The sequence below is a fragment of the Strongyloides ratti genome (assembly GCF_001040885.1).
Source record: "Strongyloides ratti genome assembly S_ratti_ED321, chromosome : 1".
NCBI classification, from domain to species: Eukaryota; Metazoa; Nematoda; class Chromadorea; order Rhabditida; family Strongyloididae; genus Strongyloides; species Strongyloides ratti.
Genome location: NC_037307.1, coordinates 4416671 through 4443785, shown reverse-complemented (window position 1 = coordinate 4443785; position 27115 = coordinate 4416671). Strand labels below are relative to the sequence as shown.

The 27115-nt window shown below is 25.2% G+C and overlaps 5 protein-coding genes across 5 annotated transcripts; 1 reads left to right on the top strand and 4 right to left on the bottom strand.

Moving 5' to 3' along the window:
* Position 1: 1 nt before the first annotated feature.
* Positions 2-9382, bottom strand: SRAE_1000142800 (SRCR domain and Parallel beta-helix repeat and Pectin lyase fold/virulence factor domain and Pectin lyase fold domain and C-type lectin-like domain and C-type lectin fold domain and SRCR-like domain-containing protein; the record flags this gene model as incomplete). Its single annotated transcript, XM_024648381.1, has 1 exon — positions 2-9382. The coding sequence occupies one exon, from the start codon at positions 9380-9382 to the stop codon at positions 2-4; it is 9381 nt and encodes a 3126-aa protein (XP_024502365.1).
* Positions 9383-10219: 837 nt separating this feature from the next.
* SRAE_1000142700 (Peroxidasin-like protein) lies at positions 10220-13174 on the bottom strand (the record flags this gene model as incomplete). The annotated part of the gene is made up of 2 exons (XM_024648380.1): positions 10220-12794; positions 12837-13174. 2 exons carry the CDS (start codon positions 13172-13174, stop codon positions 10220-10222), a joined length of 2913 nt encoding a protein of 970 aa, XP_024502364.1.
* A 1364-nt stretch (positions 13175-14538) lies between these two features.
* On the top strand, positions 14539-15593 carry SRAE_1000142600 (Protein Mo25; the record flags this gene model as incomplete). Its single annotated transcript, XM_024648379.1, has 2 exons — positions 14539-14670; positions 14778-15593. 2 exons carry the CDS (start codon positions 14539-14541, stop codon positions 15591-15593), a joined length of 948 nt encoding a protein of 315 aa, XP_024502363.1.
* A 3599-nt stretch (positions 15594-19192) lies between these two features.
* Positions 19193-22350, bottom strand: SRAE_1000142500 (SWI/SNF-related matrix-associated actin-dependent regulator of chromatin subfamily A member 5; the record flags this gene model as incomplete). The annotated part of the gene is made up of 3 exons (XM_024648378.1): positions 19193-22071; positions 22116-22208; positions 22257-22350. 3 exons carry the CDS (start codon positions 22348-22350, stop codon positions 19193-19195), a joined length of 3066 nt encoding a protein of 1021 aa, XP_024502362.1.
* Positions 22351-24497: 2147 nt separating this feature from the next.
* Positions 24498-26603, bottom strand: SRAE_1000142400 (HtrL protein family-containing protein; the record flags this gene model as incomplete). The annotated part of the gene is made up of 1 exon (XM_024648377.1): positions 24498-26603. One exon carries the CDS (start codon positions 26601-26603, stop codon positions 24498-24500), a length of 2106 nt encoding a protein of 701 aa, XP_024502361.1.
* Between the last annotated feature and the right edge of the window lie 512 nt (positions 26604-27115).

Sequence of the window (27115 nt, the reverse complement as noted above, 5' to 3'; positions counted from 1 at the left end):
ACTACATTGATGTTTCTAATGATTTTTTTTTATCAGTTGGTATATATTTTGATATATTGTAATCTGATACTTGAGTGTTAACATTTTCTGTTAGATTATTAAGAGATTTTGATGGTGTATCTGGTTGATTAAATGGTAAACGACCGGATTGTCTTAATGGTTGGTAATTTGAAAATGATCTTAATTCTGATACCATTGGTGTTTGAATAAATTTTGGTTGTGGTGATTGTTGATTACCAAAATTATTATAACTACTATTTGTTTCACTTTTTAATGAATTTAGGATAGAAGGATTTGAGGTGGCAGATATTAATTGTGGTTTGGAGGATGACAAATATGTTGTGGCTGATGTTTTTGGGATAAATGTTGATTTTGGTCTACTATTTGGTAAATTACTCTTACCAAAAGTTATAAATGATGGTTTTGTGTTTGGTATTAATGTTTGAGTAGAAGAAATATCTGAATTTGTTCCTTCTCTTACCTCACTACAACAATTACTTGTTTCATCAGTTACAGAACTTCCCTTAACACTAGAGTATGTTGAACTTTCTGTACCATCACATGTTGAACATTCTGATAAAAAGTCTTGTTTACCTGATAATATAATAGGAGTTTTTGAATTTTTTCTAGTAAATGTTTCAATTTCAGCATATGGATTAGGATTTGCATGAACACGACTATTACTTATATTTGATGAAGGAACTCCATACGAATTGGTAACTGAAGTACAAGCTGTATAATCATCAGTAGATAATGTATCAACCCCTGTTCTTATTGTTGATGGAGTTGTAGCACTACTACTATTTGTTAAGTAAGTTGTTGTTCTAGAAGATGATGCTGTATAAGCAGCATTACCATCAACTAAATTCATATGAGCTTTCGAAATTGAATCAACCTCATGACCTTTCTTTTGAAGTTGTTTCTGATTTTCTAACATGTTCCTTTGTTTTAATTGTTCCCATCTTAATTTTTCTTCCTGTTTACGTTTAACAGATTCTCTAGCAAAATCTTTTCGCATAATATGTTCCTCATCACGTTTTTTTGATTTAAAATACCAACATACAGAAAGCATAACTAAAACACCAATAAGACATCCTAATATTATAACAAAATATGTTAATCCTTTTCTCCACATAATTGGTTCTTGATATGGTTTAGTTCCTTTTTCACAAACAAATGGTAAAAGATAATTACAATTTTCTATTCCAATTCTACCACTTCGACTACTCATTTTACCACATTGTATAGATGGTACAGAAACACCAGAAATCCAAATACTTACTTCTTGATGACCAGGAAGTAAATTTTTCTTTTCAGGTTCAGTTATTTCAGAATTTACTATTGAATCTATTTTATTAGCAAGAATCATTTGTCTTATGTCATCTGTTCTTAAGTAAGGCATAAATCCACCAATTTCAGCACAAAAATTAACTGCATTATTATATGTCATTACAGCTCCAATAAATAAGAAACATGATTTAAATTCATTATTTCCGGCAATAAACCAACCAGCAGGACAATCACCATCAATTAAAGAAGTATTTGATTCAAGGACTGGTTCATAGTCAACAGAAATTAAATAATGATAATCATTATAATCACGAATTTTTCCAGATGCTACACCAGAAGTTCCAGGATAACCCCAGTAATTTTCTCTTGCATCAATACGCCCAATCATATATTGAGATGCATTTGAGGTAACTAATTCATAATCATTTAATGGATTATTAAATACATTATGATAAAAACGTTGTTGTGAACTTCCAGCAAGTATTGTACCACGATATCTTGCTGTATCAAAATCAACATGTGTCCACCAGTCAAATGAAACACCACGTTGCGTTAAGACTTGCCTTTTAGGTCTTCTACTAAACTCATCAATTTCACCATATGAAAGATAACCATAACGTTCCTCATATTGATGTCCTGATCCAAGAGCAATATTATCTTGAAAACTATTAAAATAAAATAATTGTGTATCTGAATTAATTTTTGAGTATCCTTGTGTATTAACGATATGTGTACCAGTGTTATTTGAAAATACATTTGCTGAAAAATTAGCACTCATCTTTTGAACTAGTGCTGTATCAAAATATAATGCTTCATTAAGTGTTATAATATTTCCAACAATCATAACTGATTGATAATTATTACCTAAAAATGCTAATGTTGTACTATTTTTATTACTAACAAAAGCATTATTTTTAATTAAGGCAGTTAATCTTGCTACAGCAGATGAACATTCATCAGTAAGTAATAAACCACCTCTATTATGTGTTACACTATTTCTACGAAAATTAAATGATAATGTATTATGAAGGTGAACTTCAACAGCTTGAGATGATGTTGATATATTACCAAATAAATAATAACCATTATTATCAATAGCACAATTTTCAATTGTTAAACTTGGTCCTATTTCACCTATATTTCTATATTCAATTGCTCCTCTATCATTTTCATATAACTTTCCATATCTTATATTTATTTCCATTGCATTTGCAGTATCTGGATTATTTGGTACTATTGCAATTTCAGCAATAAAACCATACTCACCATCAGCTGCTGTTCCACGAAGGTGTAAAGATATAACGCCAGTTGATGATTGTATTGGTAATGATTTAGAATCGAAATTATCAGCAGAATATTTTTTTAGCAATGAACGTTGTTTAAATGATGCATCTGAATAAATATATAATGCATCTGATCTACCAAGATTTGTTTTTGATTTATAAAGATTAAAATGAATAAATCTAAATGATATTGGACCACGAAGTGAGTGAAAAACTTTAATACAATCCACATTTATAGAATCATATTTATAAAATAGTATAATTCTATTTTGAACATTAATTATTTTACCTGTTGAACATATATCTAATAAACCAGGAGAATAATAAGGAATTGTTAATGGACCTGTTGGAACAAATGATGTAGACATTGGTGTTTGAAGATTTGTTGCAAGAATATTAATACCTTGACCTTTATTATTTGTTACATTTATCATATTTAAAATTACTGTTGAAGATGGTGAAATAATTTGAATACCATGCATTGAACTATTAGTAACATTAAGTGCATCTATAACAGGAGATCTTCTTACAATTTGTAATGCTCCAACATCTAAAGATTCATTATGAGATCTACCACCACCAACAATTTCTATATGCCTTAATATTGATTTTTCTTCTTGTGTTTTTATTCCTAATTCTAATGTAGATGGACCGAATATAAGTGATCCCCAATTTCCTACATAATCTTTATTTAATGAAACATCACTTCCACAATGAATATAATTAAAATGTTCATTATCCATACACATCCATTGTGAATCATTTCCACTCATTCTTAATAAACATTTATCTAAACGATCTTCATCACCAAAACATTCTCTTGGTTCCATATATGTTCTGACAAGTCTTATTTTAGGATTATAATCCCAACGTGGTGTAATCCAATGATAAGCATTTAAATATGGTAAACCTAATTGTTTACAAACAACACGAGCATTTTTTAAAGTAAATTGCCTATCACATGAAGGAACAATTTCTCCTGTTGTTTCATTATATATTTGAAGAAATCCAGCATTTGGTGCTGAACCATTTCTTTCTAATGAAATTTCAAATGTTTGATAGTATGGATCTTGACGACGTAAGATGGGAAATTTATCAAATATTGGATCTATAGATACTTTTCTCCTATTTCTTTTTAAATATTCTATCTCTGTTGCGTATAAATTATTATAAACTTCTCTTTTATATCGCGTTGGTTTTTGTTTTTGTGTTTGAATAAATTCTGTTTCATTTAATGGTTTGATACGACAAGGTTCCCAATATGTACCACCACAAATTAATTCTCCAAGAACTAATATATTAACATTAGGTGAAACATGTATTTCAACTCCTTTCTCAATATATAATGTAGCATTTGGCATAATAATTAAATCTTTTGAAATTCTATAAGGAATTTCTGGTTTATAAAAAAATGGAAATTTATACCATCTTTCTGATAATAATGTCATATTTTTACTTATATACATTCTTCCTTTTAAATCTAAAACATCAGGTTCAATATAATTAGCCTCTGCCAGTTGACCTATATGTGGACGCCACCAATAATCTAAAAATAATTCTTCTGTTACATAAAATGGTGAAAAACCAGCTAGAATATAATTGGTACAATCATCAAGATCAAAGATTCTTTGAAAAATTGTTGCATCATTACCTGTTCCCCACCAATTATGAGTAACATTTAAAACATCATCTGCTGGAAATTTAGATTTAACTCCAGCAACTAACTCAAAATCCATCAATAAATTTCGTAATCTATTAAAATGAACATCAATTTTTTGTAAACCAAATATACCAATTGCATAAGATCTTGGTAAAGTTTCAACATAATCATCTAAATTATTAACAAAAGTATTGTATAGAAAATAATTATATTGAATGAAACCTTCAATTTCACTTCCACGATCTCTTAATGTATGACTTTCTATATCTACTTTAATCATCCATTTTCCATGATTTTGTAAAAATCTATTTCTTTCTATTATCATATATTTTTCTGTTCCTGATATTTCAAGAATACCAAATTTGTTATCACATATATTATCAGTAATGTTATTTGATGAAATATTTAAGAATGCATAAAAACCTCTTAAATGAACATGGAAATTTGTATTATTTATGAATCTATTTTCTGTCATCAAAAAACTATGATTTTTAGTTTCTAATAAATTATAATTATCTGGTAGGTGAACAAAAATACCAGAATTTTTATTTTTTTCAAATGTATTTGACCAAAATATCCAATGAAAAATGTTTGCAGATGAAAATTGATCTCTATGAGTATCTATTATAGAACCATAATTTTCAGTTATTGAACAATTATCAATATTATAAGTTATTTCAGCAATTTCTGTTCCTGGAAGTACAACATGTTGAGGATTATTTATCCAAAGTACAGCTTCTGTATTTTTTGTAAAATTAACTTTTTGGAACCATAACATTTCCTGAGATCGTCTTATCAAAATTGTTCCATCATCATAAGTCAAATTACTGTAATGAATTGATAAAACAGCATATTGATTTCCTTTGATTTCTGATTTGTAAACATGAACAAATCTATCTAAATATTCTTGAGTATCAAGAAAAAGAACTAATAAAATAAGTTTCGGTTTACCATAACTTCTTGAATATTTTAATGACATTCTGTTTCCTCTGGAAACTATAGGAAATTCAATTGTATTTTTTCTAACACTCCAACTTTGAGAGGTACTATAATCTGTTAGTATTGCTTCTTCATCAGTTTCATTACCAGCTCTGTTAACAAGTTGAATTGCAAGTTTACCATTCATACCAAATTCACTACCAATTGCTTCAATATCAATTTCCCATAAACATGGATTGTTTAAATCAATAGGACAAAAGTTATTTTCCTTAAAAACTAAAAATTTTCTTTGATTTAATTGACTTTCAAAAACAGTTATAGTTTGATTTATACCATTTGGAACAATAAAAACATTATTTGCCTCCATTTCAGGTTGTTCTTTTTTATCTAACCATGAGACAATATCTTTTTGAGTACCTTCATGAACCATTGGATTATATTGAATTCCTGCATTACCATTATTATTAATAAAAACTCTTTCTATTGTTATACCACCAGATCTAATATTAATTCCATCACGACGATTATTTATAAAATAAGAATCTCTGAAGGCAGGTTTTTTTGTTAAATCATTATAAATTATATCTAAACCATGATAAAAACTATTTTTAATAACTAAATTTTCAAATGTATGATAATTCCAATCTATTTGTAGAGCTGCTTTAAAAATATTACTTCTAAAATCAAAAAGTCCTGCCTTCTCTATAATCCAATTATTCATTGTTGGTTGGCCGGTAAATATTGGTGGATTAGCTAATAATGAATATCTAACACCAGCCCAATGTGGTTCAAGACAACGAAGACCAATGACACTTGTTGGAGGGCAGGATGCTTCAATATTATGATTAACACCATCATGTCTACATTTTGTAATATCATATTCATTTTCTTCACAACGAATATTATCCATAATCATTGGTAATTCCCCTGGAGGTGGGTAAATTCTCCAATTTTCAAAAAATTCAGGATCAATTATTAAACCAAGTTGATTACAAACAAGTTGCCCATGAAAAGCTGTAAAACTTCTATTACAAACAGATCCCCAATTACCATCAATAAATACTTCAAGTCTACCTTCATAGGTGTCTTCATTATCATTCTCATCCATTAATCTTACATTTTTAACTTTTTGTTGGTTAAATTTTTTACCTGTAAAAATAATTGGTTCTTTTGATTCAATCATATCAGTTCTTAATAATTCACCTTCTACAAGCATACCAGTATTATCACTAAATTCTATTACTGTTCCAGGAGAAAGTGTTAATTTTGCCCCAGGTACAATATGTAAATCATCCGTCACAACATATCTTCCCTTAACTAAATCATGATTTTCATAAATTTTTCCTCCCAATATAAAAGGATGACTTTCTTTTTTAAATTGTCTGAAATATTCTTGTAGATATGTTATTTTAGGATTTAGTTGATTACAAGTAGCTGCATATGGATTAACTTCAATTGATGCTAATGAATACCTATAAAATTGATCAAATATTTTTGGCATAAAAATTTCTCTTTGTGGACTACCCCAATTATTTTCTTTTGCATCAATCCATTTAGCATGTTCAGATAATTCTGTACCAATTTCATAATCAGCTTCAGGATTACGAAAACAATTTCGTTGGATGATAACATTACTACTAGACACAACTAATGCTGCATATGGTGTTGATCTTGGTTTTAAATAAGGAAATGGATTTATTACTTTATTTTCATTAACTTCATTTTGTTGATTAAAAAACATTTTTTGATTTTCAGCTTCTTCATTTAAACCAATATTTACAATATATTGACCTCTATTAAATTTAAAAGCATTTTTACTAATATTTACTTTTGCTGGTAGTATAGATAATTGTGGATGCTTTGAGTTACGTATTAATAATGCTGTATTATTTATTTCTAAAAATATATTTGAAGATATTGTTGCTAAAACATTTACAGCAGGTTCCATTCTAAATCCTATACCAGTACCTCTTTCTATTCGATTTCCAGATATATCTAAAAGTGTCTGTCCTGTTGGTGGCCATATCCTTTGACAAGAAAATACTTCTATATGAGGATGATAGATATTTGAGACAAATTCTACCCAATTAATAAATACTTTTGGTTCAAAATTCATACCAAATGGGGTACAATAATTACCTATTAACATACCACCCCAAAGATTATGTGCTAATATTGTTCTTAGATAAAATCTATTATTTGAAGGTCTACCTTTAAAAATTATTTCCTGTCTCAATGGTAAAAATGGTAATGAATCATTTTGATGGAATGCAAAACCTCTCCATCTATTACCTATTAATGTTGAACCATTAAAATTAATAGAACCACCAGCATATGATATATTCATACCATCACCCCAATTATTATCAATACTTGAACCATTAACCCATACATCTGCAGAACCATCTTTTATTAAAAATCCAGCTAAACCTTCATTATTATTAATTGTTACATTAGAAAGGCATGTTCTATCTCTAATTTCCATGGCACGTATACCACAACCAGTATTGTTAAAAATTAATGAATTAGTAACATTTAACCCATAAATACCTTTATCTAAAACTGATGCATGAATTTTAAATCTTATTTCTATATCACCAACAACTTTTCCATTATATAATGGAGATGTTTTATGAAGTAATGCAATATAAATTGGTTGAGAGTGTGATTTTAATGATATACTTTGAGGAAATATTCCATTATATATTGGAATATTATAACGTTCATTTCGACATAAATTTTCATTTTCATTTCCATCACAAATAATTAAATTTGTTTTACTTTCAATATCATCATTATTTCTATTAATAATATCAATAAATTGAATTGTATATGTATAAGATAATCTTGATGGTAAACTTAAACTCATCCAACATAATGGTGGATCATCAATATTATAAAAAGTTCCATTTTGTAAATGAAGACGTATTAAATGAGGAAAAAATTGATTTGATGGTAATATATGTGTTTTACACATATCTATTCTATCATTTTCTTCCTCAAAAAATGAAATTTGCCTTTTAAATCTATTATTATTTAATTTTTGTATTAATTGTATACCACCACGTTTCTGTTTATACCAAATTCCATCACCATAATTATTTTGAATAATTGTACTATTTACAAATAATCTTCCATCAGTTGTATTATCAACAGCAATTCCATGACCTCGATTATATTCAATTGTACTATTTGTTATAAATATAGGTCCAGAAGATTCATAAAAAAAGAAACCATCACGAGCAGATTTAGAAACTTTCATTCCATTAAATAATGGTGGTGTACCCTCAACATATACAGCTGGAGTTACATTTTTTGTTTGTAAATCATAACCAGCATACATAATATCAACATAATCTAATCTTGAATATGATTTTCGTATTAAAGAAACTTCATCAGGATCTTCATTAACAAAAGTAAATGGTGAATTAATTATTTGTATTCCTTTCCAATGTTTTTCCCATCCACGAAATATTGGTTTTCCCCAACAATATAAACCAATATCATCCTCTCCCTGACAAATATTTTCAGACATAGGAATTTTATTAACATCTTTTAATCCCTCACATTCATATAAATTTGATGCTCCATAATGACAATTAGGTTTTGAAATAACAATTGGATATGTATCATTATTTCTTAAATACCATTTCCAAAATCCTCCACCAGAATAACCAAGTGAGTTACATGCAACTGTTGTATCAATAGAAGTCCAATTTGTTAATGCAGTACATACACTTTTCCATCTAGGTATTTGTGTTAATTTATCTATAACTTTAATTTGTAATCTACCTTGACGAACACTTGGACCATCAATTAATCTAAAATCTGGAAATTTATGATCATATATTAATTGTTGTTGATATGGTAACATTTGAATATGTGCATGTTCATTTCCTAATGCTTCAATAATACCAAATACCTTCATACCAACACCACTATCAAAATACATTATTACACCAGTTTGTATATGAAGTGTTACACCATGTTCTACAATCAAATCTTGATTAACTCGATATGGAGAATTCATAAAATATAATGTAACATTTTTAGAATAAACACCACCAATGGTATTTTTAATTGGTTGAATAGGTTGACTTGAACCGGGTGGTAAAATAAATTGTCCCTGACTTTCAATTAAATGAGGTGTAAAAGCAAAAAAATATAAAAGATATTGTAATAATGATATAGTTAAATTGATAAAATACATTTCTTAATCTTTTCTAATTCAACAGTAACATATACATACTTTTATAGATAAAAAAAAAAATAAATTTCTGTTATATAATAAAAATATTCTTAACTAAAAAAGAATGAATTAAATATTATTAATAAAAACTATATAACATCAATGTAAAATGAATTTATGATTCATAAAATAAATAAATAATCTAAGCACAAGCATCATCTCTAGAACATTACAAAAGCACATCATTTACAAGATTGTTAAAGGTTAACTATGATCAGAGATATTGTTGATGTCAGAATTATTATTAAAAGGTAAACTCTTACTTTTTCTATAAAAGGTATATAACCCATATATGAGTGTAGAGGTGAAATGATGTTATTATTATTAAATGCCACTTTGTTTTAGGACAATAGTTATAGAACAGGGGGTACAATATTAATGAGGTTATATCTTTAACTGATAACTTTTAATTATTTTTGATAAAAGTATACCTTTGATTTTAACTATAAAAAATATGATATTAGCAATGGTAAAAAAAATTAAACTTTTATACATATATCTAAGTATGTTGGCGGGTAAGAAAACTGTTAATTATTTGTTAAATCATGTTACTCAGATATACACCTATTTTCATGAATGACCGTTGTTTAAAATTAGTAATCGATGTCATTTATGGAGAAATAAATTACATGGAAGTGCCCTTGAATATTTTAGCTATTGTAAGTTATATATAAAATTTAAATATCAATAAAAAAAAAACTATTACTATTGTAAAGTAATATATGAATAAGAATAATAGTAAAGAATTTTAATATTATTTTAAAAAACATTTTATTAATATAATTAAAAAAATTTGATTTAATTTCTTCCTCCATACATATGCTCATTTCGTTTTTTTCTTTTTAAATTAGAAGAATCAATGTTGTTGCTACATGTTCCATCACAACAACTACTCCACATATGAATATTTAAATCTGGAAGTTCTTCACATCTTTGGTAGGATGATTTTTTCTCACCAACATGTACAAATGAATCTCTTTGAATTCTATCAATTTTATCACCATTATTACAAATAATTTTAGAAATTGTATATTTTTTTATTTCATTAATTTGTAATTGTGAAAAAACTCCATCATTTAAATAAAAGAAACGATCACCATCTCTTAATCTTTTAAATTGTTCTCCAATAATACATGAAAATGTTGGACCTACTAAGGCATCCGGAAGTTTTTTTTCTATAACACCACCAACCCAAAGATCAACATTTCCTGGATGACCATAAAGTTCTTTTAATTTTGGTAAAACTTTTCGATCAGTGACATATGATATCATATCTTCAAAAGTATTTGGAACTGACAAATTACAGAAACGTCTATATTCAATATAACCAGGAAGAGCATGATCTCTACCTCTTTGTATATTCATGGCAGCTAAATCTAATGGAACTTCAGATTCTTTATGGAATAATAATTCAGTAAGTTCTTTATTTAATATTTGGTCAGATCTTGGAAGTTTCATTGGTGTAGCAAAAAGACCTCTAATAATTGGATCAATTCCACCTTCAGATAAAAGTCTTTCAGGTGCAAATATTGCCTCATGAAGTGAAATATGTCCTTGGGGAATAGGTTTAAAATTTTCATCAAGTCTCATTAATTTTGGATTAATTAATGTATGTCCAAATCTAAAGGCAGCTGTGGCAAATGCATTAGTTATACCTGGATTAACAGTATTATCATATCCTTTATATTCTCCTAAATAATGTTTCATTCCATCATTTCCTAAAACTTTTGGTAACCAATCTTCATAAGTTATATGTTGAATAATAGCTCCAATAATCTTTCTTGTTTCTTGATAAATTTTTTCACCATCCCAATCAGGATTAATTTGGACAAATTTTCCAGCAATTCTATTATGTTCTCGAAGGAAAATTGTATGTAAAGAAGTTAATCCTAATTGTTCATTTGCTCTAAAATCTCCTGCTAAGAAGCATCGAATAGGATTATCTTCTGATACATTTCTTCTACATTCCATATCACTATCTCTTTCAAATGGTAAATATGGTTTCTCTGCCCCAGAAACAATATCAAAACGTAAAAGCCCATGATCATTATATAAATCTCTTAAATTAATTGCATCAACTTCTGTTGATCCATATACAACTGACCCATCAATAAAAGATGTTATAATATTAACCTGTTCTCTATATGTTACACGTTGAAAAATGGGTGATGTTTCACCGGAACCACAAACAGCAGCACTTCTATCAAATTCCATACATGGAAATTTACCTCTAGCATTTTTAAGTTTAGGATCACCAGGTGGTAATATTATATTAAAACATGGAGTTATATTTTCACATGTTCTATTACAAATTCCTCCTGTAGAATAAACTTTTCTTGACAAAGCAGGTGCTTTAAATGTAATGTCGTGATCTAAAAATTGTCCCCATTGCATTAATAAAGAGGTGTAACGGAAATGAGGTGTGATTTGTTCAGAAGATATAACTTCTTTAGAAACTAATCTAGCATTTGGCTTTTTAAAACCAAAGTATAACTTTTCTTTTTCCCAACCAACAGGAGTATTGAAACCATTCTCATATATTGGAGGTAAGAGACGAAGGAATGGCATTTGGGATACACCCCACATAGGTTTATCAAAATTATTACACTGTCCATCATATGAACGATATTTCATGTGAAAACACATATTTTTATCACATGTTTCTCTAAATTGACCATTCATACAACCTGATAATTCCATTAATGTTTGAATATGAGAAACTGCTAATACTGATTCATATGAAACATTTGTTGGTAATTCATGTATTGGTAATCTTAAACCATCCTCAACATGTTTTTCAATTAATCTTAAAGATTCTTCATAAACTTCTCTTGCTTTAGTAATTTCAAGTGCTCTGGGTGCAGCAAATTTAAATAATTTTATAAGAGAATGAGGATTAGTCATAGAATATTTTAAATCACGTTGAGTTTCAGCAATAGCTTTGTCAACATTTTCAGTAGCCTGTTTAACAATCTCTGAAAGTTTAGAATCATCTAATGAATAGTCTATTCTACTTAATGTAGGAGATTCAACTGTTATTGTTGCATCTGCTGTCATTGCACCAACATCATTTCCAGCCATACATGTAAAAACACCATTATCTTGTCGTGTTATATGAGAAATAATAAGTTCAGTCTCATCATGAGATGCCTGGAAATGTCCTGCTAAATTTTGAATTTCTGAACCCTCAAAAAACCATGTGATACGAGGTTTTGGTTCACCTTTTGCTTTACAACGAAGTACCACACGTTCAGATGGTTTAACTTTTTGTGATTGTGGACCTTCAGTAATGAATGGTGGAACAGATACTATGATTTTTAAATCAATACTATGTGAAATACTTCCAAAACGATTCATAGCAATACATGTATATCTAATAAATAAATAATTAAATTTATTATATTTTAAAAATTACCTTCCAACATCAGAATCCAAAAATGGATAAATAGTAAGTTGAGTGTTTCTCTTTTGTATTTGATGTTTTCTTGAGTCAAAAATTTGTTTACCATTAAAAACCCATGAAACAGATGGAGATGGATCACCAGTAACTTCACAATTAATTGTTACTGCTGCTCCTTCTCTGTAACTTTGATTCGTTGATGTATAAGTGAATCTTGGTAAACTACCATGAATATTTTTTCTATATTTTGATTGTCCATAATTTCTGGGATTTGGATTAATCTCACAGTCCAAATAATTACTTAAAGAAGCTATTAGTATCAATAAAAGTACCAGCTTTTGTTGAAAGAACATAATGCCGGTAATTTTATATAAAAGTAACTAATAATAAAATATAATAAATAAATATATATATATTAAATCAGAATAATATTTTTCCTCCTAACTATCTAAACTCATCCATTACAAGTGCAAATTGATTAGATGCTTAAGATTACTTTTTTTCATCTTTAAATCTGTTGCCATTAACCTATAAATTTAAAATATTATTTCTGGCCATTTGTTATAACATACAGCTGAAGTATTAAAGATTATTTTAAATAGATATAAAATTTTATCTTTATAATTCTATCTGATGAAAGAATAAATGATATTGCAATATTTGATTATACATAAAAATATAATATTTTTATTTGTTTTATAACAAAGTTAAAAAAAAATCAAATATTTCTTTATTTTAGTAGAATTTTATTATTGAAGTGATCATAAATTTTTTGTAACAATTTGTTTAATATTTATAAATTACTACTCTATAGAAAGTTGAAAAAAATTCAAAAAAAAATTTTTTTTTCACATTCAATTCTTATTTAATATAATTTTGGATACATAAATTCACAATAAAATAATAATTAATTGTTGTTTTTTTAGGTCATAATGTAAATTTTATCAAGTATATTAATATTATTCTTGAAGCGATTTATGGCATTCCATTACATAACACAATTTCAAAGAAATAATTTACAATACTTTTTTTTTGTAAATATGAATAATAAATAATTATAAGTATATTAAAAATAAAATAAAGATTAAATTTAAAAATATTTAAAATGTAAACATTCATTAAAATTTCATTGATTAAAAAAAATTTAGAAAGGAAGTATTTTTTTTTTATCATAAATTTTAAATTTTCACTTTATAATTAATTTATTTATTTGTTAAATATAAAAATATTTTTAACTACATCATTGTTCTAACATAAAAATTATATCATAAATCAAAATAATTAAGTACAAAAATTAAGGTCTTTTAAAGCTTAAATTTAAAAAAAAAAATTTACCAATATAAAATATTATAAAATAAAATGAAAATTGGTATTTTATTCAATACAAACCAAAAATTTGTCTCATATTTCAGGCTGTACTGTTAAGTACTAAAAGAAAAGATGTGATCATTGTATCTTTTTCTTTGCAATGTAATCGTTTCTATTCAAATACAAATTACTAATAGTAATTTACACCCAAAGGGATTGTTCGTAATACATTTATAAAATTTTCATATAACAATTCAGAAAATAAAATAATTTCTTGAACTTTGACTATTTCAGTTATTCATCAAAATTAGATTCATTATCTTTATTTCAGTATTTTGTCATGCCGCTATCAGTTATTAATAGATTTTTTCAATCCCCAAATAGTGTTGTAAAAAACTTGTCGTCACTAATGGCAAATATTCATTGTGAAGTATATGAAGATGGACTTTCAAGTAAGGACCAAGAATCTCTTTTATCCAAACTTAATCAGGTGAAAGTTATGATATTTGGGAATCCAGGTGATGATCCTCATAGAAAATCAGTATGTTCTATATTATTTTTATTTTAATATATATATATATAAATATATATGTATATATAATTATATATTATTATTATTATTATTATTATATATATTTATTGTTTTAGGTCATTAAATTAATTCATTCATTGAATGAAAAGGGTATTACAGAAAGTATGATTATTAACATGCCAAAAATGGCTTTAGAATGTCGAAAATGTTCAGCAGAAATTATTATTAATTTACTTCAAAGAAGGACAAATGGAATGTTTCCTATGGCTGAATTTTTGGCTACAAAACCACACCTTTTATCATCGTTAATTAGTGGTTTAGCGTCAACTGATACCGCTTTTATATGTGGAAATATTCTTCGGGAGTGTTTGGTTTTTGAAAAATTGACACGTGTTATTTTATTTTCAAAAGATTTTTTAAAATTATTTAACATGATTACAATGGAAAGTTTTGAAATTGCATCTAATTGCTTAAGTTTAATAAAAAACATTCTTACTAGTTTTAAGGATACAGTTAGTCAATTTTTAGAAAAGAACTATGAAAAATTTATTCATAGTTACAATGAAATGTTATCAAAGGCAAATTATTTTACAAAAAGAGAATGTTTGAAATTGTTATCAGAGCTTTTATATTCTATTAAAGCTCCAAACTTCCGACAATATTATTTTTATAATGTTGGAAATTTAAAGATGATTATTAATGATTTATCAAATGGTAGCAATGGAATTCGTTATGAAGCTTTTCATATTTTTAAAATTTTAATTTGTTCACCTGATCATTCCAGAGAAATTTTAGAATATTTAGAGGGTAATAAAACTGAAATCATTAATATAATGAATAATTTTCCTCATAATTATAAAAATGATGGACAATTTGAGGAAGAAAGGAAATATCTTATAAATTATATAACTAATTTAAAATATAAAAAATAACTAAAATGTAAGTATGATGATGACACCTAGTTCTTTTATTGTATTTGTATCACTATCACCATAATCAATAAATAACTTTGAAGAATCGTTTGTTTTTACATATATTTTAAACAAAATAATTTATCATGGTTGCTTAGTGTATTAATATTACAAAAGATCAACTTTAAAATAAGCTTATTGTTAGGAGAGTCAAACTTTTTATTATTCAATTAATTTAAAGATTGTTAACAATTTTTCTCGTTTAAATTCAAAAGTGTTATAAATAAATACATGTATATATTGTTAATAAATTTTATTTATATAAGTATTCAATTATAAATAAATAGATAAAAAATAAAATAGAATTATTTTGGTAGAATTTTAATTCTTTGAATCAAGTGATTTTTCATCACTTGACAAAGAACTTAGATAAAAATTACTAATGTTTGAGGATTGATACTACTTTTAAAATTATGACGATCATTGTAACAAAATCGAAATTTTCTTTCCCAACTTTTTTTTATTCAAATATGAATTTACTTTAAAAATATTTTGTTCAATACCCTTGAATATGTAGTGATTTTAATAAATTTTTTCTTTCACTTATACCTTACCCAACTCTTTATAAAATAATTCATTTGTTCTACAACTTTTTTTTTGAAAGAATGTCATATTTTATCAAACTTCAATAGCAACTTTAATAACAGCACTATTTTTAATAATTATTAAAGATTCATTAAATGTAAAAAAAAGTTTTTTATTTTTTTTTTAAAATTTAAAGACTTAAAATATACTTATTTTATAAAAATCAATTTTTTATATAAAAACATAAATTTATGAACCTTCAGAATCTATTACACCAAAATCTTCTCAACTTTTTCTAAAATCAGATTTATTATTATCAATATTTTAAAAGGAAATTATTAATTTTTTCTCTTTTATTAGATTAATTTTTTAAAAATTTCGTGTCAGGAAGAAAATCATAAAAAATATAAGATTTGTTTGAACTTCATAATAAACTTTAAAGGTTGCTTCTTATCTTTAAAAATAATATATCTTAGGAGTACACTAATTATTTGGATATTTGAAAATGTTTTATAAAAAAAACTTATTAAAAAGTTTTGTTTATTAAATCAAAATCTAATTTAATACATATTTATCTAATGTTACATTCGGCTTAATTTTAAAGTAACTGACGTACTAGAAATTTTTTTTGAGTATTTGAATATTATACATATGTATAATTTTTTTTTTTAAAATTGCTATGTTGATTAAATATAAATTTTTTATACTAAAACAACAAATAAATAAAAAAAAATGAATAACTAAAAAAATTTTTTATAATAAAAATTAAAAAAAAAAACTTTTATTGGAATTGGATTATGCAACTATATTCATTCAATAGCCCTTGAGACAGGATGAATTTTGAATATAATCAACAATATTCTAAAATTGAAACTTCAGGAGTTATAAGGATTCAAAGATGAGGGCGAAATTGGGAAATATTTTTTTTATAAATTTTGATTTCCATGATAATATTGTAAATTTTAAAAATTAATGCTTTATTCTAGATCATTTTTTACGAGAAATTCATTAAGCCTATTTACATCTTTATAGGACTTCTAGAAATGAAGTTATGATAAGAAATATGTTTGAAAAAAGTTTTAATAATCTATTGATAACTTAAGTTAATGAAGTCACAGGTCTATGAAATTGGATGCGCTGTGCTTCATTCGTAATTTTAGATATACCCTACGTTGAAAAGTTTTTTAAATATTTAACCGTTCTTGAAATATTATGCTTGGTATTTTTTCGCGCGTAATCCATTGTCACCATTTTTTTATATCTCGAAAGTGGTTGAAGATATAAAAAAATTTTGAAGGTAGACCCCATATGAAAAGTGATTTTAAGACGTTTGCAGAAATCTGCTTGGATTCATTTTGAATTTGAAGCGCGATATGATCAAGGGCGGAAATTTTTCTAAAATATTCATTGTTCCCGACTTTTCAGTATCTCAAGAAATACTTATCCTATAAAGATAGGACTAGTTTTATTCGATTTCTATTCAAAAGTAGGTCTAGGAAAATAATTTTCATAGCTATTACATTAATATTTTCAGAGATATGAAAATTGGCTAAAAATATTCTAGATTTCTGACTTTACCTCTAAAAATATGACAAAAAAAAAAACAACTTTTTTTGGAATTTGAATATGATAATATATTCATTCGATAGCCCTTGAGACAGGATGAATTTTGAATATAATCAACAATATTCTAAAATTGAAACTTCAGGAGTTATAAGGATTCAAAGTTGAGAGGCGAAATTGTGGAATATTTTTTTAAAATCTCGACTTCCATGATAATACTGTAAATTTTAAAAATAAATACTTTTTTCTAAATCAATTTTTTACGAGAAATTCATTAAGCTTATTCGCATATTTATAGGACTTCAAAAAATGAAGTTATGATAAGAAGTATGTTTAATAAAAAGTTTTAAGAATTTAGTGATAACTCAAGTTAATGAAGTCACAGAAGCATGAAACCAGATGCGCTGAGCTTCTTTCGTAATTTAAGATATACCTTACGTTAAAAACATTTTAAAATTTTCAACCGTTCTTGAAATACTGAGCTTGATACTTTTTCGCGCGTATTCCATTGTCACCATTTTTTTATATCTCGCAAGTACTTAAAGATATAAAAAATTTTTAAAGGTAGACCCTATATGAAAACTCATTTGCACACGATTGCAGAAATCTGATTGCATTTATCTTTATTATGAAGCGAGATATGAACAAAGGTGAAAATTTTTTAAAAATATTCATTATACCCGTCTTTTCAGTATCTCAGCAAATACTTATCCTATGAAGATGGGACTAGTTTCATTCGATTTCTATTCAAAATTAAGTCTAATATATTTATTTTCAGAGATATAAAACATGGCTGAAAATTTTCTAGATTTCTGATATTAGAATTTTTTTTAATAAAAATTTTATTGAAAAATATACTACTAATTTTCTTAATTTTATTTTTTATTTATTTATATGATAATTTTAATTATTTATGTAAAAATTTTTTTTTTAAATTTGAATATAATAAAAAAATTTTTTCTAAAACTTTTTTTTACTGCTTATCAACTATCAATTGTTCAAATTACTATACATTTAATTAAATTTTTAAAAACTTTAAAAATATTTCATTTAACTTATTTTTTTAAATTTAATACGTCAATGACTCTAAAAGAGATCCGTTACATTCTTTCAAATACAATGAAATTGATCATTTTAAAAAAATTTTAACTTTTTCTATGTTTTGAATATTTTTCTTATATATTTTTAGTAAAAAAAATTATTAACAGTATTTTAACTATATATTTTATATAACAAATATATTGGTTATACCCTGTATGTAAACTTTTACTTGCTAACCATGTATTGAAAAATAACTTTTTTTAATTATTTTATATCATTTTTAGTTAATAATTTTTTATTTTAAATGAAAAAAAATTTTGTAGTCAATTCCTTTAAACTATACAAAAAATGTAGAATATAAAGAAAAAGTATTATAAATTTATTTGTTAAAAATTAATCTATATATAAAACGCAAAAAAAAAAATTAAATTTTACTGATTAGTTGAAGTGACATCAACTGATGATGCTTTGTCAATATTTCGGATAATGTTTAAGAAATGACTGACAACCATTGAACAATTTAGTTCCAAGTTTTGGGAAAATTTCACTTCACGTTTTAGGCGACTGACAAAATCCAATTTCAACAAAGGAATAATAGTTTTCTCAGAAATCTCGTCAACATCAATGTCATTCTTTCTTATTTCAGAAATAAAGTAGTAGAAGATATGTTTGTCTAGTTCCAAGTCACGGGTATAGTTGACAGAACGATTTTTTTTTGAAAACATCTTATTTGGTAAATTGATATCTAATGGATCGCCACGTGCATTATCAAAAAGATCATTAATATACTTTGCACGTTTAATCTTTCTAACTCGATTTTGTTCTGCTTTTCTAAATCTAAATAAAAATGTTATCATATTATTTTCTTCAGCATATTCAATTAAACGATCTGAATAACGTTTTATTTCATCAACATCATAGTCTGGTAGCTCAATCCGGATTTTATCAAAGTCCATTCCAAATGATGATAAAAGACCTTTTATTTTTGAAAAATCTTTTGTTGACCAGTTAGAAAAAAAGGCTTTTTCCTTAAGCTCATACATTCTTTTTGTTTCTTCATTTGTTAAAGGAATTGCATTATCAATTGTTCTCTGCTTAAAAATAATATCTTTGCTAACCTCAACAGTGCCATTTTGAATGTAGGAAAAATTCTGGCACTTTCTGAAATAAGCAACATATCTTTCAGAAAGTTTTATATATTCTTTATAACATAAAAAGCATTCCCTATGTGTTTGGTAATCAGGAGGAAATGGTATATCCAATTTTGTTTTTTTGTGATCATAATTTGGAGCTGGTGATGTTGATTGCCTAGCTTTATTATCACTTGTATGCTTGAAATTATCAAAACGTAAGTTTCTTTTCCTTTTCCCTGAAATAATATTTTGATCTGCCTTAATATTACTATCATTCAGTTTTTTTAGAATCTTATAGTCATCACCCTCAAATTTATACACGCTGTAGTCACCGTTAGATTTTTGAAGATCACCCAAGACACCATCACCTTGTGGTTTATAAAATTCATCAAGCTTTTCTTTTAATACTTTGAATTTATCACAAGATTTTTCAATAATTTCTTCTATACCATGATCAAATTCACCATCGTTTTCACCAGACTCATCAATAGCACTTACTCCATTTCTTATAATTCCCATTAAATCTTCTTTTTCCATTTCTTTTTTCATTTCATTCATTCTTCCTTTTTGAATAACCAAATTATCTAAACGTAATTTTCTTTCAGCAGTTTCGCAAATTCTTTCATCTATTGTACCTTCTGTTATAATACGAAAAACTTTCACTTCTTTCTTCTGACCAATTCTGTGGGCACGGTCAGCTGCCTGCAAATCCACCTGTGGATTCCAATCAACGTCATAAAATATCACAACATCAGCAGCAGTTAAAGTAATTCCTAATCCTCCAGCTCGGGTTGAAATTAAAAAAGCAAATGTTTCAGAACCTTTTTCTTGAAACTCATCAATAAACTCCTGTCTTTCCATGTAAAGTGTAGAACCATCAAATCTATGGTATGTAAAATTTCTCATGGTCATATAATCTTCAAGAATATCCAATGTACCAATAAATTGGGAAAAAATTAAAACTCTAGATCCTTGTGATTTCAACTTAACCAAAAGTTTGTCAAGAACGTTTAATTTTCCACTACTTGTTATAATATGTTCACCTTCTACATATGGAGGACCAGGTTCAATGCCAGGAAATAAATAAGGATGACTAACAACTTTCCGAAGTTGTTGCATAATACCAAGTAACTTAGCCTTTGAAATTTTCCCATTAATCAACATTTCCGATTCTTTCAATAAAATTTTTTTATAAAGAGTTTTCTGAATATTAGAAAGACCAACAAATAATGTTGTCTCCTTTTTTGGAAGAAGACCTTTCTCAACATCTTTCTTGATTCTTCTAAGAATAAAAGGATTAATAATTTTGTGTAACTTTTCAATCATCATTTCTCCTTCAGCTAAACATTTATTGCTATCAAACCAATTATCAAAATCATCAGCATCATTAAATAATTGTGGTTGAAGGAAATTTAGTAATGACCAAAGCTCATGAAGGTTGTTTTGTAATGGTGTTCCGGTTAACAATAATTTATTTCTTGACTTAAGAAAATTAACTTGTTTTCTAAGAATTGTTTCTTCAGTTCTTATACGATGTGCCTCATCAATAACAACATATTCCCATGGTATTTTCTTAAGTTCACCACCATTTTTAGCAAACATTTCATAAGTTGTTAAAACAATATCAAATTTTATTTTTCTTAACTTATTTTTGATAAACATTCCACGTTCTTTTTTATTTCCATGATATGTTAGGACACGCATACCATTTGTCCATCTTTTAAATTCAGTTGCCCAAGAATTGAGTGTAGAGAGTGGTACAATAATAATAGAAGGCAAATAATCATCTGTTCCCTTTATTTCACTTTCAAAAAATTTTACATAAGCCAATATTGAAATAGTTTGTAATGTTTTTCCAAGACCCATTTCATCAGCCAATATTCCATTAACATTATTTGTTCTAAGTGTTATCAACCAATTTAACCCATGTATTTGATAATCCCTCATCTCACCATTAATAAAAGAAGGTGACTGGGTAAATGTGTACCCTCCATTACCGTCATTAATATCATTATCACATTCATCAAAAGAGTGTCGTCTTTTATTAGTATCATTTCTTTTTGATATTTTTTTCTTAGGTGTGTTACTCACATTTCCAAAGTTCATTCTTCCAGAAATTTCTTCAATTTTATTTAATAATTGTTCAAATCTCATGGATGAACTTAGAGTAGGATCCGCTAAAAGTAAATGTATACTTTATCAACAATACAATTTTACTTACTTTTTTTAATTTTCTTTTCCCTTGAAACATTTAAATTAAACTCGTCATCAAAATCATCTGAAGAGTTTCTTTTTCTAGCTACAGTTCTAGTATCTGAAAACAAAAAACAATTGAAATTTAAAAATACACAAACAAACATACTTCTTCTGGAACTTCTAGTTCCGGTAACACTTGATTCTCCGGATTCAGAATTAGATATATTTCGAAGTACTCTACCATATCTTGTACTAACCATGCTTCTATTAATCTTAAAAATTTATTATAATAAGAAAATAATTAATCTGTAAATATAATGAATTAAATAAAATTTGAATAAAAAATGGAGAAATCCCAGGCAACTCGTTCTAAGATAAAAAATTTAAAATCAAAAATGATTAAAATATTTGCAAAATAAAAGAAACTATATTAAAAGTTATACAATATGCGGTAAATTTTCTGGTGATACTCTTTTAAAAATTCCAAATTTAAAAAATAGTTCAATTTACGTAACACCAAAAAAAAATTGTATTTTGAATTCAAGTAATAAAACAAAAAAAATTAAAAGGTCATAGAGTAAATAAGTCACTATACTTGTTAACTAATAAAAATTCAAAAATGAAAAAATTTTTTTAACTATATACTTCTACCCCAGTTAGATTTACACAGATAATAATATTATAGAAAACAGGGTAAGAAAAAATGGTATTAGATAATGCAATTTTGCAATATAAATTTCCAAATTATAAAAATCATGGAACCCGACTTTTAACAGATATTTGTTCACTTTCTCTGCATAAACTCTAATAACTAATATCTCAGTCATCTAATAGTTTGTAAAAGGAGAATTTTTATTGTTCCATATTTCACCCGCCATTTTCTCCGCAAACATCTTTCTAAATACTAGGTAGTATTGTTTAAAAGAATGCTCTCTTGACTTGAATAATATTTAAAAAAAAACTCTAATAGTAAAAAAATTTTTCCTTTTATTCTAAATAAATAAAAAATTATTGGGAAATTTAGAAGAAATATTAATCTTAGTACAGTTTACATCCAAACTACTAACAAAAACTTTTAGCATTGTTGAAAAAAAAACAGACTTTATAACAATTGTGAGGAAAATATTCAAACATCTACATTTAAAATTATCATCTTTTTCTGAATAAGTTAGAACCCACGTTAACGACAAAGACTAGTCTATAAATTATACTCACTCGAAATTGATCATCTTTTTTTTATATTTATAATAGATTGTTTTTTAAAAAAAAAAAAAGAATTGCCAAGATAGATAATAAATAACTTTTTCAAAAGTTACCAATTGAGAGATAAGTTTTATAAACAAAACCTTTACATAATTTGAAATGATTTGTTTGTAAATAATTTGTAAAGAAATTAAAACTTTTGATTGTGTAAATATTTTCTAAAATAAGGTTTTTTATTTGATACAAGTGTAGAAGTTATAGTGAGTAGAAAGTTGGAGGGGTTTTTTATCTGATAAAAACAAATCGATAATGTTTATATTGGTGAAAAATTAAACTAATTTTTCAGAAATAGAATGCATACACTATCTCATTTAACTTCACTCTATCTCATTTTTTTCCGTCATATTTTTTTATATTTTTATATCAAGAAGACATGAGATATATTACTTCTTTTTTAATTAATATTCAATTAATTTTTAACAGTATAACTTTTAAAATTTTTAAAAATTAATATAAAATCAACATTAGATCCAAAGTTTTTTTTTTTTTTAAAAATCAAGATTAAGTATGGCGTTAAATTGTCTGCTGTTTATATTGGAAATTCTTTTGATACTTTTGATTGTCATATCTATAAGTAGAAAAGAACTCTTATATCTATAAAATAATAATAGAAAAAAAAGATTAATAAATAATTTCGTATCAATGCTGATAAAAATTATCAATCAAACTAATTAACAGATTAAATTTTAGAACTCTTTTATCAAAAAGTAATACACCCACTATTCTAATGATTACCTGATAACTAAACCCATTTTTCAATAGATAATTAATTTTGATTGATATAATTTTATTTGTAATTATGAATTTTTTTGTAGTTATTGTATTATAGGAAACATTTTTATAAGTTATTTTGTTTACTTTAACTTTAAAAAAAAAAACTTTCTTTTTTTTTAATTTTATTTTAAAAATGATAATGATAATAAAATAAAAATATATTTATTAAATTGTATGATTCGTAACTAAGTGTAAAATAAAATTTGTTGAGTTTTATTATTTATAAAAATATTCTTTTTAAAAATTTTTTTAATTTAATAAAAAATTTTTATGTATAATAGTTTTAAAATATTTTAAATTTTATAAAAAAAAAATATGAAATAATGTATATAAAAAAACGATATATAATTTTTTTTTTTCAATGTAAATATTAATTTAATATTTGATCCCGTGTTGAATTATTATGAATTTTCCAGTAAGGATATGTACTCTGATAAAGTCTAGGATTATACCTTAATCGTAATTCTTCTTTATCATAGGTATTATCTAAATTTGGCAGTAATCTAAATGCATCAAACCAACCACCATGTATTACATAAAATAATGAAGCATAATTTTTGATTGTAATTAATATTACTGTTTGATCATCATCTACTTTTTTATCATCCAACAACTCTATAAATGTTTTATAAAAAAAGTTATAAAATCTATTTATGACACCATGACTTGCTCCAATAAATCCTGCTGATATAACTGAAATATCTTTTCTATAGACACGATCATATGTATATGTATTTATTTGATCTTGTTTTGGTGTTAATTTAATTATATGAACTTTATTTGGTATTAAAAATGGATCCCATGTTGTTTTTGGTATTAAATTTTTATCACCATGTGAATAACCTGCATCAATCCATATAAATATATCAGATGAGAATGGTGATATAATTGAGGCATTATATAAAAAATATGGTTTTGAATTTACTAAAATATTATAATCAGCATACAATGATTCTGGATGATTTTTCATTCTTTTATCCCATGTTGAATTCCAATTTTTTTGTTCATGATCAATTATATCTTGCATTTCTTTTTTATATCGATAAAATGGTAAATCTTTCATTGATATTTCTAAGAGTAATTTATCATTAATATAATTTTTAAAATGTTTCTTAACAAAATTTATAACAGTTTTATCACCATATATAATCATATTATTATCTAATTGTAAAAGATCTAAAAATGAATTTAAGTATGTTTCAAATGGTCTATAAAATGATTGCCATTCTCCTCTACCTATATCTAATAAAGCAGTAACAATAACCGGAGCATTATTTTTCACAATATTATTTTTATCAATTTTTATATTATCTATATTATTTTTGTCAATAAAATTATTTTCATTTGCAAATAATTGAGATCTAACAGTTGAAGTGACAATAGATGTATCAGTTAATATTGAATTTGTTCTTTCAACACTTGTTATAGGTAATAATTTTTCAGTTGATGTAACAGTTGTTGAAAAAGTAGTTGTAGAAGTTATAAAATCTTGTTTTATTGTTGTTGAAGGTATTGTTGTATTAAATAATATTTCATTTTGAGGATGCATTTTTTTTGTACTTAAATTATTTTCAATTGAATTAATTATATGATTTTTTATTTTTGGGTATTGTGTTACATTACTATACATTTTTGTTGTATTGTTAATTGTATTATTTGAAACTAACCAACCACTTTGATTCTTAAAATTATAAGTATTATTTTTTGGAGATGAATATGTTGATTTTGTTGTTGTGGTTAATTTGTATATTGTTTTCATTGTTGATTTTTCATAAAATTTTCCATTTCTAATTATATTAAATACTTTGTCTTGTTGATAAGGATATATTTGATTTAAATAATTTGTATTTTTAGAAACATTTATTTTTTTATCAAAAAAATTATGTTTATTATCTAAAATACTTGGTATTTGAGTAGTTGATTTTATCATTGTCTTAAAAATATTTCCTTTTGGTGTATAATTTAATGGTCTATAATTCTCCGGTATTTTATAATATATTTTTGATACTGGTAACCCAATTTTTGTATATTTTAATGTTGTCGTTTTAATAGTAGAAGTTTGAAAAAAAGTTTTTAATGGTGTTTTTGTTGTTGGTAGGAGATATGTATTATTTAATATTTTTTCATTTATTTTTGTGGAAATATTTAAAGCATTATTTTGAATTTTTTGATTTAATATACTATTATTAATTTCTTTTAAAATATAAGGATAAATTGTGGTATTTTTTATAAATTTTTCATCTTGTGTTATTGTTAAATTTTTATTATAATCACTAATATTTTTTTTACCAATTATTTCATTATTATTATTACTGGATAATTTCTTTAATAAATTTGTTGCAAAATCTTTATCCCATATTAAAAGTGGATTAATAATAAATATCCATATAACAAAACATATTATGCATACAGCTATACCAGCTAATATTTTGTACCATCGGTAACAAATTGGTTTGGTTGATTTCAACTTAGACATGAGATTCTTCTATATTGCATTTCTAATGACTATGACAAATTATTTTGATAGTGTTTAATATTTTTTTAAATAAAATTAAATAACTTGTTTGTGTAAATTAAATAAAAGAAATCTAAAATATAAATTTAAAAAAAAAAATTATTTTTAAAAAGGATAAGAAATAATGCTACATTGTTATTTTGATAATTTGTAAGTAATTCGTACATATATATATATATATATATTCTTTTTTTTATTATAAATCTTTATTTATTTATTAATCAAAATATAACATACAAAAAAAAAATTATTTTATCAGTGCTATATTGTTATTTATACGTAATATTTATGAATATTATATTTAGATAATTAATTTAATAAATAACAATAAATAGTTTATTTATTTTATAGAAGTTTCTGATGGAATGAATATATCAAAAAAAAAATAAATGTAGGTGTATATAAAAAGATAAAATTTTATCTAACTAATTAATTTATTGAAAAAAATAAATAAATACAATGAATAAATTTGT